This window comes from Scyliorhinus torazame, chromosome 19 (assembly GCF_047496885.1).
Source record: "Scyliorhinus torazame isolate Kashiwa2021f chromosome 19, sScyTor2.1, whole genome shotgun sequence".
Lineage (NCBI taxonomy): Eukaryota > Metazoa > Chordata > Chondrichthyes > Carcharhiniformes > Scyliorhinidae > Scyliorhinus > Scyliorhinus torazame.
This window is the reverse complement of record NC_092725.1, coordinates 124,404,265-124,418,954: the sequence shown is the minus strand read 5'-3', so window position 1 is coordinate 124,418,954 and position 14,690 is coordinate 124,404,265. Positions and strand designations below refer to the sequence as shown.

The 14,690-nt window shown below is 43.9% G+C and overlaps 1 protein-coding gene across 1 annotated transcript in view; it reads left to right on the top strand.

The window, feature by feature from the left end:
• The window catches only part of acss3 (acyl-CoA synthetase short chain family member 3), a 90,677-nt gene that overhangs the window by 21,570 nt on the left and 54,417 nt on the right, over positions 1-14,690 (top strand). Inside the window, exons 5-7 of the mRNA XM_072485159.1 lie at positions 2,296-2,436; positions 11,185-11,265; positions 11,355-11,450. Of these exons, the coding sequence (XP_072341260.1) occupies positions 2,296-2,436; positions 11,185-11,265; positions 11,355-11,450 (318 nt within the window). The remainder of the gene's footprint in view (positions 1-2,295; positions 2,437-11,184; positions 11,266-11,354; positions 11,451-14,690) is intronic.

The window sequence follows — 14,690 nt, the reverse complement described above, 5'->3', positions numbered from 1 at the left end:
ATATTACAACCAATATCTGCCCATTTGTTGCTGAAGCTAATTCCAGACAGGATTGAACTTGGCTTTCTGGCTTATGTGGCTCAGTTACATGTTGGACCATTTTGGAGATTATGAAATTTATATTTTTGATATGACATTTCATTCCGAAATGCCCACTTGACCATTAATGAGATGATAATTTAGCACCGTGTACTTCCCTCTCCATGACCTAGCCTGTAGTCCAGTCGAAGCTGAGGAGATGGCAAGCTTTTCTCAGGGCAGGATTTTCCAGCTCCGCCCGTCACCTGGATCATCCAGTGCCGAAAGTGGAAGGATTTTTGGCAGGGCTGCCGACTATCCCACGGTGGGTCCCACACACTGGGAACCAGAAAATCCTGCCATTAGTCAAAAATAAATTAATTTATGCAATCCATGTGAGTATGTGTTAATTCACATCACATAACTGTCTGTGTCTGCATGCAAATTGATATTAGATTTATTGTGTGAAATGATTTGAAAGGTTGTGATGGTGTGATAAAGTGCTAAATCGATGCATTTTGGGTTTTTTTACATTAGCAAACTCATTTGGAGAAGGTATTTGTTGGTTTGTATGGAACATTCACTGCGGTTTTATATTTTTCTGAGGCTGGAGTTGGGTAGATTAGACCAGGGATAGGAGTTTCAACCCCCCCTCCCCTCCCCCCTTCTCGGCCACACACAATAGTTACAACATCTATGACAATTGAGCTTCAAATGCTTCAGTGAATATGGATTGTTATATGGACGGATGAGTTCATTTTTTTTTTTGGTTTTAAATTCACAAGTATTATTTTCAGCTCAGTCATATAAACAAGGTGATGAAAAATATTGTTGCAGGCATGACAGTATTTTTTTTAATAAACATTTTATTGAGTTAATTTTTTGGCATTGTAACAGCAGCAATATAAACAATGTACATGAAAATATAAACATAGTGCAAATACCGCATCCCTCCCCCACAGATCCCACCATTACTTAACCCCCTAATCTACGCTAACCTACCCCCCCCTTCTGCTGACAATTAATTCTCTGCAAAGAAGTTGATGAATGGCTGCTACCTCTGGGTGAACCCTAACAATGACCCTCTCATGGCGAACTTAATTTTCTCCAGGCAGACAAAGCCAGCCATGTCCGATAGCCAGGTCTCCGGCTTCGGGGGCTTCGAGTCCCTCCATGCTCGTAATATCCGCCTCCGGGCTACCAGGGAAGCAAAGGCCAGAACATCTGTCTCTTCCTCCTCCTGGATTCCCGGATCCTGCGACACACCGAAAATGGCCACCTCCGGACTCAATGCCACCCTTGTTTTTAATACCCTGGACATGATGTCAGCAAACCCCTGCCAAAATCCCCTCAGCTTTGGACATGCCCAGACCATGTGGACATGGTTCGCTGGTCCACCCGCACATTTTGCGTACCTATCCTCCACCCCAAAGAATCTGCTCATCCGGGCCACTGTCATGTGATCCCGGTGCACGACCTTGAATTGAATCAGGCTGAGCCTGGCACATGATGTGGGCGCGTTGACTCTTCTCAACGCATCTCCCCCAAACCCCTCCTCTATCTCTCCCCCCAGTTCCTCCTCCCACTTTAACTTCAGCTCCTCAGTCTGCATCTCCTCCAATCCTATATGCTCCTTATATATTTCCGAAACGCTTCCCTCTCCTATCCATCCTCTAGAAACCACTCTATCCTGAATCCCCCTTAGCGGTAGGAGTGGGAAAGTTGGTACCTGTCTACGCAGAAAGTCCCGCACCTGCAGATATTGAAATTTGTTTCCCCTCGCCAATGCAAACTTCTCCTCCAGTGCCCTCATACTCATAAAGCTCCCCTCTGTAAACAAGTCCCCCATCCTCTCAATCCCCGATAAGTTCGTCCATCCTCCCCGGGGCAAACCGGTGATTATCGCAGATTGGCGACCAGACCGATGCTCCCACCTCCACTGCCCCCAGACTCTCAGGGCCGCCACCACCACGGGGCTGGTGGAGCACTGCGCCAGCGGGAACGACAGAAGCGCAGTTACCAACACCCCCAGACTTGTGCCCCGACATGAAGCTGCCTCCATACGCACCCACGTCCCCCCCCCCCCCCCCCCCCGTCCGTCCCCCCAACCAGCCACTTCCTAACCATGGCTGTATGATGGGTGAGTTCATGAACATTGCTCGAATTCATTACAATATAGTTAATACAATTTGACATTTGTGAAAAACTCAACCGTCCATTAAAAACCCTGCATTCACCCACATATTTCTGATTGCAAACTTTTTAATGATGTGACAGGAAAGAGTTCATTTGACATCTGGCCAAGAGTTGGATTGGGATGAAGAGGTTTCTGCTGCTCAGCATCACGACTGTGTCCCAGTGTCTTCAGACCATCCTTTGTATATCCTCTACACATCAGGGACGACAGGGACGCCAAAGGTAAAGAAACTGAATACTCCTGCCTTGGCTTGGGATTCCCAAGGGATCCTTGTGGGTGGGGATCACATGGAGGGAGTGTAGATAGCAGCAAGGGCAGAAGGATGACTCCCATCCCGATGCCATGTGTCTTGATCAGGCACTGACTGCCTTTGAATGAGCCACCTCCCCCAGGAGTCTGCAAGCAGCCCCAATAGGTTTTGCTTTTCCGGCTTTTCACATGGTGAGTCCTCCATTCGCCAATGGGTGACTACCAACAGCATTGAATGAGGTCCTTGAGTGGGCGTTAAAATTGCCCATTTAAGGCTTCAATTTGCACTGGGGTGTGAAGGCCATCTACTCACCTTCACGCCATGGAGTTAATCGGTGTGGAGGCAGGAAGGTGAGGGACCCCACCCACATCCTCCTGCCTGTTTAAATGGCTTACCATTGGCAGACTCACCTCGGGGGTGGGATCAAATTCCAGCCAGTGTCACATGTGAGTTAATTTTAAAAATAACTATTTTCTGTTACGATTGTGCAAATGTATTTTCTAACTGTTTACAGGCTTGTGTATTTAGTATGTATACAGGTTTAAAACTTTACCATTAATGTTGCCTGGAAGGGAAGCATGGTGGCACAGTGGTTAGCACTGCTGCCTCACAGCTGAAGTAAAAAACTCACCACTATTCTTCGAATTCCCCCTATACCAAAAAGGGTCAATAAGACATTCTAAATGGTGAACAAGGATTCTCACTCCCTGACTCCTATGCAGACTTAGGTGGGTGCTATTTGGGTCAGTCTATATTTTCAAGTTATCCCCCGGTATAACCCATATCTTCATAGAACATTTCATCTACTTAGCACTTAGTAGCCTGGGTCCCGCGTTGCTAAGTAAGTAAAGTAGACTTTGTAATAACCACTGTTTCAGATTAGTTTATTTTATTATTATTTTTTTCTTTTAAAAGATAAAATCACTGTCCTTACAGAAAAGTAAAAAGATATTGCTTCTGGATTTTCCTGGTGGTTGAAAAGACCTTCAGGTCCACCTTGACAATCTTTTTTCTTTAGCTTTTGGTTTTCTCCTGATAGATTCGCTGTTCTGTTCGGTTTCAGTGTTCTATCCTTCTCATGACCGAGGGCAGCTATGAGAGCTGACTCTGCTGGCTGGTACCAATTTCGGGTTTATATTCTCCTTCCAGCAGTTATTAAGTTGAGATGACATTATCGTAAAGTAACTTTATTTTACTCTTGATTGTTCAAGGTACCGTTATTCTGAATTACTTCTAACACGACTATGTATTCATGTTGAGCATGGCTTTAGTTCATCGAACTCTGATAACATTTTTTACCTTGGAATGTTCAAAAGTGCTTTGATCCGAGCGGGGTGTTACATCTGGTTCCTGTCACTTCTAAAGTTGCTTTGTTACCAAATAGTGCCCTTAGCTTGTCAGAACTCTGACTCCGATTTGGGGTTAACCTGTGTTCTCGTGGACACGTTGTCACCAGTTTCCCATATTCAACTGGTGTCAGCAGGATTTCACACCTAAACATTTGTCACCCAATTCAACTGAAGATCCTGGCAATTCTTTTTTAGCTGCTTACTAAAATAATTAACTTCAAAGAAGGTGCAAAATATTGGTTTTTTTCATGTAACTAAAAGTTCAATCTGCTTTGACTTGAAAGACAGGCATTAGTTTTACAGCTTGAGCAGTCACAAGCTATTTTCTTCCCGCCTGTTTGATAAAGGCTATCTGCATTTCAAAACCTTCTTTTGCAGCTGCTGTTAACCCTTCGTGGGATTTTTCCCTACATTTGCTCATGTACCCTCAGGTCAGGTTTTGCCAGACTTCCATGTTTCAAATGACATTTTCCCATTTTTACTTCTTGGCATTTGAAACATAACTATATCTTTCTGTCAATTATCCCCCCATCCAATTGTACTGACTAACATATATCCCCGATCTCTGTCATTTGTATGTACATGTCGTGATTTTTAAATTGTGCACCGAAATCAATCGTAAATTTATCTATATCTCAGGCCAGTGTCGATAAACTCTTTTTTCGTCCTTTCCTCAAGTCCAATCACCGTGAACCATAGCTGTAGCTGCTCAGGAAGGTAAGACAATAGACAAATGCATGTGTTCCACTGCCTCCAAAGCATTTTACTTCTTTGGGGTAGCAGCACCGTAGAAGCTTCCTCGTGCCCCTTAGAAACAGCACCCAGCTCAGTCTATCAGTAACCAAAAAGGTCTTTTGTCCATCACTGGCTGTCTAGTGTCCCATTTTTCCGTCATCCAAATTGCTTTCCGTTTCTCATTGGAATCGTAAATCATGACATCATGTACTATCCACTGATTCCCTTTCTTCGTCAATTTAAAAGTTTCAATCAATCCCGCTTCTATTCCTGACTTTCTCTCATTGGTGTCTAACATTGTTCTGAACCATGTACGTCTGCCAGCCCTGTTTTACATGAGATAATTTTCTGCTCAGTTTCCTTCAAATCCCTTTCTTCCGTTATCATTTCCCTTACCACATAAAGTATATATTTGCCATTAGGACATTTGCAACATAATAAGCCAACAGTAGTCGCAAAACCACCCCTAGGACATCGGTAGGCACATTTAATACATTCAACTTTTGGGGATACAACCAATTGAATCCTCTTTCGTCACATCGAACCATTACTTATTCTTCTTCCAAATAAATTCTCCCTATTGTTAAATACACAGTCAAAAAAAAAGTCTTATCTTAACACATTGCTTATTACCTAGCCACACAAATAGTTTGTGTGTTACAATTTTGCATATTTTCAGCCGTTATCACAATTTCAACACTAAAAGATAAAGTACAATATCGACACATCCCTTTGTGGCTTTGGGGTCAATAGTTATTAATACAAAATATGGCATGTTAACAACATCAATATTATTCATGATTTTGCGTGTAGTTAAATCAAGAAAACACACTAAACTACCACTATTATACTTTGTTTATTTATCCCATGTTTACTCACGCTATTAAAATATTCACACAGTTTAGAAAATTCCTCACCCTTGGTGATTGCTGATCAAGTTCTTGGAACGGCACACATACCCCCATTATCATACATACATAACAGTCTCTAACAATTTACATGACATTTCTTCCTTAATAACTATTACAGCTCTCCAATGCAATATTGTTTGCTGCATTGGTTACAAATTTCCCGCTGTGGCATCAAGCTGCAAAAAGTTTTAAACTATTGTCATTTAGCATGTTGGGGTTCCTTGTCAGTCGCTGCTGTCTGCCGAGACCCTTCATAACTCCACCGCGTAGTGTGTGCCTCGTGGAGACCGCAGATCATCCATCAGCTGATGTCCAGGACACATGTCCAGTCAGAGATGTGTGACCGAAGGTTTCACTGCTCAGTAATAATTTGATAATTTGATATTTTGATTTGTTTCTAACCCTTAAAGTTTTCCTCCAGGCTCTTGTCATTTAATTCTCTCAAATATGTAGCCAATTGTATCATTTTTCGTTCTTTCCATTGAGTAATTTTATTTCAACATTTGCAACAGAAGTTTTGACCTAATTTAAAAATTCCTAATTTCCAGAGCAATGCGGCGACTATTACTCCTACTTGTGGTTTTGTTTTGTAACGCATTTCTTATCTTAACTTGCCCTTTCTCGGAGTCCCATTGAGTATCATTAGTTTTCCCCGGATACTGTCTAAAAAAAATCTTTAATTTATCTGATAAGTTTAGTACGTTGGGCTACTTGTGCTCCCCACATTTTAACCCATCTAGCCTACTCCTAGTCCTAGCTTTTTCCCTTCCTCCTTCAAACTTGATCCTTATTTTTCTTTGGAGTGTAGTCCTCTTTCTTCGTCCGAACAAGTATGTCTGTATTATTTTTTCATCTGAAAAACCAAACGAACAGGTCAAGGTTGGAGACGGTCCTATTCTTTAATTTATATTTTCTATTTTTGTTGTAAAGTACAAAACTTTGGTAAGGCCACATTTGGAGTACTGTGTACAGTTCTGGTCGCCTCATTTTAGGAAGGATGTGGAAGCTTTGGAAAAGGTGCAAAGAAGATTTACCAGGATGTTACCTGGAATGGAGAGTAGTTCTTACGAGGAAAGGTTGAGGGTACTAGGCCTTTTCTCATTAGAACGGAGAAGGATGAGGGGCGACTTGAAAGGGGTTTATAAGATGATCAGGGGAATAAATAGAGTAGACATTCAGAGACATTTCCCCCGGGTGGAACAAACCATTACAAGAGGACATAAATTTAAGGTGAAAGGTGGAAGATATAGGAGGGATATCAGAGGTAGGTTCTTTACCCAGAGAGTAGTGGGGGCATGGAATGCACTGCCTGTGGAAGTAGTTGAGTCGGAAACATTAGGGACCTTCAAGCAGCTATTGGATAGGTACATGGATTACGGTAAAATGATATAGTGTAGATTTATTTGTTCTTGAGGGCAGCATGGTAGCATTGTGGATAGCACAATTGCTTCAAAGCTCCATGGTCCCAGGTTCGATTCCGGATTGGGTCATTGTCTGTGCGGAGTCTGCACGTCCTCCCCGTGTCTGCGTGGGTTTCCTCCGGGTGCTCCGGTTTCCTCCCACAGTCCAAAGATGTGCAGGTTAGGTGGATTGGCCATGATAAATTGCCCTTAGTGTCCAAAATTGCTCTTGGTGTTGGGTGGAGGTGTTGAGTTTGGGTAGGGTGCTCTTTCCAAGGGCCGGTGCAGACTCAAAGGGCCGAATGGCCTCCTTCTGCACTGTAAATTCAATGATAATTTATGATTAATCTAGGACAAAGGTTCGGCACAACATCGTGGGCCGAAGGGCCTGTTCTGTGCTGTATTTTCTATGTTCTATGTTTGGATACTCCAGAAGTGCCCTCTCCAGGACTTCCGGATTTCCTTTGCCACCATTTCTTTCTTTTTTCTTTTTTAACTGGTTTGTTTTCCTTATCATTTATGTACATCATACAATTAAGCCTTCTCCTTCTATCATTGCACCCCTGAGTGAGATTCGAAGAATCTCAAACTCCTCTTTTGCTCGCTCAGTGGTCCAATCTGGCCGAAACCTACCCTGATACATTTCGGGTATTGCTACTACTTTTACTTCAATTTCTTTATTTCTGATTATGCCAGGATTTTTATGAAAGATAAGTTCCGAACATGACATTCTAACTTTATCATCTGTCCTATCTGTGCTGCTAACAGGTTTTAATTAACTGTCTTCCCACTCTACTTCATCACATAATACTGATAAGTGCAGTAATCCCCTGACACTCGTAACCAAACATTCCTTTCGCTCTAAAGCCTGGGGTTTTCAATCTGTCCACAGAACCCCCTTCCCTGTCTCGGGGTCTACTTTGGTTCATTTTTTTTCCAAATCCATATCCTGGGTCAATCATTAATCTCGAACTACATTCCTTTTTCCCTTGTCCAATTGGTTTGGGGATATGATCTACCTGTGGCACAGCATCATCGCAGTGATACAGTCTCTAAACACTGTTAAGCTAATTTTATGTCCTCTGGTCATCCCAACATCTTTTAACCTATGTACTCCCTCACTAATTGGGACTATAAGTTTGTCACTTCTCCACAATCCTGCACCTCCTTTCAGAATTACATCGTTGTCGGCTAGGTTTTCTCTACAGTAATTACAGTTTGTCATTATCATCCAATCCCATATACAATTCCTTACTAATTACGTTTCTTCGTTTGCTGTCGATGCGTTACCTATGGAGTATCTTGATCCCTCTATTATTATCCAATTGGGTCATGTGTTTTAGTTGTGATACAATTTATTTTGCTCTAGACGCCGTGCTTCTCTAATTCAACTGTATGTTTACCCAGATTCTGAACAATCTTGTCTTTACATTTTATATCTTCACTGATTACTTTGCCTGTGGTTTTAGTTGGTAGCTTCAGCCAAACTTCCTCTGTGTTATCAATTGGTTTTAATATCTTAATTTTTCCTGCATCTAATTTTATTAAATCTTTCCCTGTCATCAGATTCTCATTTCTTGATACTGCCAGTAATTCTCCGACTCTAATATCTGGTCTAATATCTTTATTCCAAAAAGCTCCTTCTACAATGTATTTAACATTCTAAACATCTCTTTTCCTGCAAGTGACTTTCTTGTGAGTCATCGGCACTAGGATCCTGGTGGAGCTGTGCCATGTCAATTTCAATCCGTTTGTTTCAAAGTAATTTCCTGCACACCGCTCTGACTGCTCCCGAGTTAACATATTTTTGGTGTTTATGCTAAGACCAGTTTAGTTCTGAACATACTGATTTACTACCCGTGGTGAACCACTGTAATAGGATATGCAAGGTAGGACCTGCACTACAGGTTCTCCGGTAGCTCCTGCCGGCTGGCTCCACCCACGGAGAACTGTATAAATATGCATGACCTCCAGTGCCCTGCCATTTCGCCAGCTGCAGCAGGAGGCCACGCATCTGACTGTAATAAAGCCACAGTTGTATCCAACTTTTATCTTTGTGCAATTGATCGTGCATCACTACCTCCTAATACTGATCACATTTCTACCTGCCGTTTAGAACTTCTAATTGATGTGAAACTCGGTTTTGCAAAATACAACATTTTAAAAACTAGAAGCACCAAAGGAAATTCACAAATCCTTATCAAACACACACACATTCTCATTCATCCACCCAGACAGGCATCAGTTTTACAGCCTGAGCAGTCAAAAGCTGTTTTCTTAATGCCTGTTTGTTAAAGGCTAACTGCATTTCAAAACCTTTTGCAGCTGCTGTTGACCCTTCGTGGGATTTTTCCTACATTTTCTCATGTACTCTCAGGTCAGGTTTTGCCAGACTTCCATGTTTCAAATGACAAATCTCCCCATTTTTACTTTACACAGTGCTGAGGACCCGGGTTCGAAGGAGTTTGCACATTCTCCCCGTGTCTGTGTGGGTCTCACTCCCACAAACCCAAAGGTGTGCAGCGTTGGTAGATTGGCCATGTTACATTGTCCCTTAATTGGGGGGAAAAAAATGAATTGGGTACTCTAAATTTATAAAAAAGATTAGTGTTGTCTGGAATATTTTTCATATTTCTCAAATGAGTTTCTTGGTGGATGTGAGCTTGGTACACAATCCCTCCTCCTTCTTAATCAGTTTTTGACAAGATCATCATCTCCCTCCATTGTCTACCTAATTGGAATATACTTGCCTGGTTTTATTCCTATCTACCCAGTGGATCCAGGGAATCACCTGCAATGGTTGCTCTTCCCAGTCCTGCACCGTTGCTTCTCGTGTCCCCAGGGCTCTATCCTTGGCCCCTTATTATTTCTGATCAGCATCGTGCTCCTCCACATCATATCTGGAAATATCCAGCTCTACCTCGCCTCCACCTCTCTCGACCTCCTCTTAAAACGTCGAACTTCTGGTTCGCTATGTGTCGAAATTTTCTCCAACTAAACATTGGGAAGACCAAAGCCATTTCTTTGGTCCCCACCATAATGCTTTACCCATCCACCAATTCCATCAGCAGAATTTTCCCTTTCTGGACCCCGCCATTGGGCTCAAAGATGAGGAGTTGGATGTCCATAATAAGCAGGGGCAGTCACTCATTGTGATATTTCTCTTGGCAGTCAAATCTTAGCTAGAAAACAGACATGCCATCCAATTAAGGAAAGTGTGGACTATCAGAGTTGATGGGCCAATCAGAGGGCTTGCAGCTTGAAAGGAGCAACAAGATGTCATGATGGATCAATGATGGTGAAGGTGATTAAAAAGAGAAGCCCCCGCCCCCTCCCTAGATTTCGTGAATGTAATATTAAAAATGGCTTTTGCTGCCAGACCACCACTGTGGGGAGGTTCCCCTCTACAGGGTGGCTAATGGCTACTCGTGCACCCAGACAAGCAAGGAAGACATCTTGGTTTCCCTGGAGTGTTGGCCACCCCATCCTGCCACAGGGAGGAGGCTGTCTCCAGGCAACTGAACTGTTCCCCGACACCTTTGGAAAATCCCAGTCAGTTCTCAGAATAGACCACAGCAGGCTCCATCCTGCCCCTCGGAAAATGGTCAGAGGACAAGCGGACATTTAAACCACCCACCTGCCTCCGTTTCCAAATTTGGCTAAGTCTAAAATTCAGGCCCCATCTCTTTTCCGGGCAAATGCCGGATGCTGAACCCGACCACTGTTATATTTGACCCCAAAGATGAGCATCCGCTGACACCTGTGGAACCACTAAGACAGTCACCCCACCCAACCTCTCCTCATCTCATCCACTGTTAAAATCTTCATCCTTCCTGTTGTTACTGTGACTGGTCAATGCACATCTGACTCCCGTACCATCTTCCACACTCCATTTGAACTCATCCAAAACTTTGCTGTATGTATCCTAACTCTCATCATATCCCATTTACTCATTACCCCCGTGCTCATTGATCTATGTTTGGCTCCCAGTTGAACAATGTCTTGATGTTAAAATTCTGCTTGGGAGTTTTCTAGAGGTCCCCTGTTAGCACATCCAATTGCTTATTCTTCATCTGTGAGAAAGACAAGTGAAAGCAGATAGTTCAACCCTGAGCAAAGAACAGCCTAGCCCTCCCCTCTTCCCAGCTATATGAGCTTTACATGTATACAATTCCAGCAGGGATCACTTGTTCACAATCAAGATCTAGTTTAAATCTGTTCCTTCAACCTGGGGATGCCCAGTTTGTTTGTAATGTACTGACACCACCTCAAGTGGGAGGAAATATGTGTGCCAAATGAAGCTGATTGTCAAAATGTTTCTTAGGGAGTCGTGCGTACATCTGGTGGCTACGCGGTGACGCTAAACTGGACTATGTCAAAAGTGTATGGTCTCGAGCCTGGCGAGGTAAAGTTTATTACTTGTGAAAGATTTTTTACCAAGACTTCTTTCTGTGGTACTTTTATATAAAAGATGTTTTGCTTTGCATTTTCCAGGTCTGGTGGGCAGCTTCTGATCTTGGCTGGGTTGTGGGGCATTCCTATATTTGCTATGCGCCGCTCCTTCATGGGAATACAACCGTTTTGTATGAGGTGAGTAGAACGTTAACTTGTGTGTTAACAGGCTACAGGAATAAGCAATTTAAGCAGGTCAACGACAAAACTTGCCTCTCGAGGTCCTGAATAATGAGCTTCTAAGGTTTGGACTAACCAATCTCAGCTAGACCTCCATTACTGCCGCTAAGAAAGGTCTGTCAAGGTTTCCACTTCTGGATAGTTAGCGAGTGAACCCCCTGGAAGTGTTTATTTGGTTGGGTTTAGCTTTGATACATCTGGAGTTGACGAGCTGACTGATGGTCACTCTTTAGATCCTCATGCGAGCAATGACCAATTAGATGAGGTACCAGAGAGGACCCAGTGCCTGTGGAATGAGACTCCAGCTAGGAGGCAACATCTTCGGAAAGGTGAACATTTATAGAGAACGAAAAGGGGAGAAGATGCCTCAAAATCTCATGGATTTCACTGTTAGCAGCAAAGAAGGTTATAAATAAACGAAAAGCCACTGTAACTCACAACACCCATTAATTTTTCTTCCTTTAGCAGTTTCCCACAGAGGTTAATTTGAGCTTGTATACAATATTCATAACAGAAAATACAAGAAATACTCAGCTGGTCTGACAGCATCTGTGGAGACAGAAACAGAGTTAACTGGGTGAATTCTCTGCATCCAGTGGCGGAGTTCCCGAGGTGGCGGAGAATCGCGTCTTGGGATCAGTGCCGGGCGTCGATTCCGTTCCGATGTTTCGGTCTCCCGCCGACAGCGGCAGTGAGCTACACACCCGCACAGGCAGGAGGATGCAAATGGGTCATTTGAAGCCATTTGCATCCGACTAATGGGCTGGAAGCCCGAATCTCCACATCTCCGTGACCCTCTCGGCCAGGATTCACGTGGGCATAGATTGGTGTAAGTATTTTTAAGCGTGGCTCTGACCCCATGGTCCCTGCAATGGGTCAAGGGGTAAGTATAGAACGTAGGTACCCCCAAAGTCCTTCGGAAGGCCCCCTTCCTCCAAAATGCAAGTCCTCCCCACCCTATCCCATCAGACCCCCATATCAGAGACCCCCATCGATACAGCTTAATGAGCTGGCCCGTTGCTCCTGAGCATGATTCCAACCCCTCTCTTGATAATCTAACACATGACTGACTTATGTCGTAATACATCACCTCTATAGCATATCCCATGTTGGCACTGATGCTTCACAGCGCCAGGGACCCGGGTTTGATAACCGGCTTTGGTCACTGTCTGTGTGGAGTCTGCACGTTGTCCCCGTGTCTGCGTGGGTTTCCTCCAGGTGCTCCGGTTTCCTCCCACAGTCCAAAGATGTGGGCTTAGGTGGATTGGTAAATTGCCCCGTAGTTTCCAAAGGTTAGGTTGGGTTGCGGGGATAGCGTGGAGGTATGGGCTTAGGTAGGTGCTCTTTCTGGGGCTGGTGTAGACTCGAAGGCCTCCTTCTGCATTGTAAATTCTATGGTCTAACCCTTTATACTACAGATATTTCAATGGTGCCAGTTGTCCAAGAGAGAATGGGAGCTATAGGTAAGATATATAGTCACGAAGTTCAATGCATTTGGGTTCCCACTGCACCTCTCCTTGACGGTAAGCCAATCCGAGAGGTTGCTTACATTTGAAATAAAAAATCATAACTAAAGAGCATGTCGAATGCTGCTGCTTCTGGCTGGGATCCCTGATGGCCTCTTTCCTTTCTCCTAATGTCCAGCCACCACCCTTCCCCAGATTTCCTCCCCTGCAACTTTTAATCTCCCTCACCCTGACTGTGATTTCTCCCCATCTTCGAAACCCATCTTTTGAATCCTAGACGTAATCACTTAGCTGTGGCACTCTCAGCACCCCGATCTATGGAAGCAGCTCCTTCCATAGCGCTGTCGTCGACCTGTGAAGCCCAGTCCCTGGATCTCTTGGGGATGGGGTTGAGAGGGCGGACAAGCGTGCAAATTCCAAATTCCTACCGCCCCAAAGGTTGATTGATGCAGACGCCCATTGCTCTGTCATTCAAGGTGGGTAATTTTAATGGTCCAATTTGATATTTTTGGTGGAAAATAATTGAGTCTTATTTAACGTGGTTTGCACCTCCTAGATTTTACAAAGATGCGAAATGGGAGCAGAAGTAGGTAATTTGACTCCTCGAGTTGCTCCAGTCTTCAGTAAGATAATGACTGATCTGTTTGTGATTCGAATTCTACATTTCCACATGCACCGATAACCTTTGATTCCCTTACCTAACACAAAACGATCTACCTCCACCTTAAAGCTATACAATGACCCCCAACTCCACTGCCTTCTGAGGCAGAAAGTTCCAAAGTCGCAAAGCTCTCTGAGAGAAAACATTTCTCCTCATCCCTGCCCCTAATGTTTAAACAGTGACCTCCAGTTCTGGAGTCACCCGCAAGAGGAATCATCCTTTCCTCGCCCACTTGTCAAGACCATTCAGGATCTTCTATACTTCAATCAGATCACTCTTCACTCTTCTAAACTCCAGTGGTAACAAGCCCAGCTTGTCTAACCGTTCCTCATAAAACAACCCGCTCATTTCAGGTATCAATCCAGTAAATATGAACTCCAGCGGTTCAAGAAGACTGCTCACGTCGCCTTCTCGAGGGCAATTAGGAATGGGCAATGAAAATGCCGGCCTAGAAGTTTAGAAAGATGAGGGGGGATATTATTGAAACTTTTAGGATACTGCGAGGCCTGGATAGAGTGGACGTGGAAAGGATGTTTCCTGTTGTAGGAAAAACTAGAACCAGAGGACACAATCTCAGATGAAAGGGACGATCCTTTAAAACAGATGAGGAGGAATTTCTTCAGCCAGAGGGTGGTGAATCTGAGGAACTCTTTGCCGCAGAAGGATGTGGAGGCCAGGTCACTGAGCGTCTTTAAGACAGAGATAGATAGGTTCTTGATTAAAGGGATCAGGGGTTATGGGGAGAAGGCAGGAGAATGGGGATGAGAAAAATATCAGCCCTGATTGAATGGCGGATCAGACTCGATGAGCTGAGTGGCCTAATTCTGCTCCTATGTCTTATGGCCTTAATTCTCCGGCTGTTCACTGGAGGCGGATTCTCTGGTTCTGCCAGCAGTGCACCCCCTCCCTAGGGTTTCCCGCCAGCATGGGGTGGCTTCAATGGGAATTCCCATTGACAGTGGTGAGAACAGAGTATCCCACCACTGAGAAACACTAGGCTGGAACGCCAGAGAATCCTGCCCATTATCAATGACTATTACTATATTGCCATAAATAGAAGGCAAGCTTGTA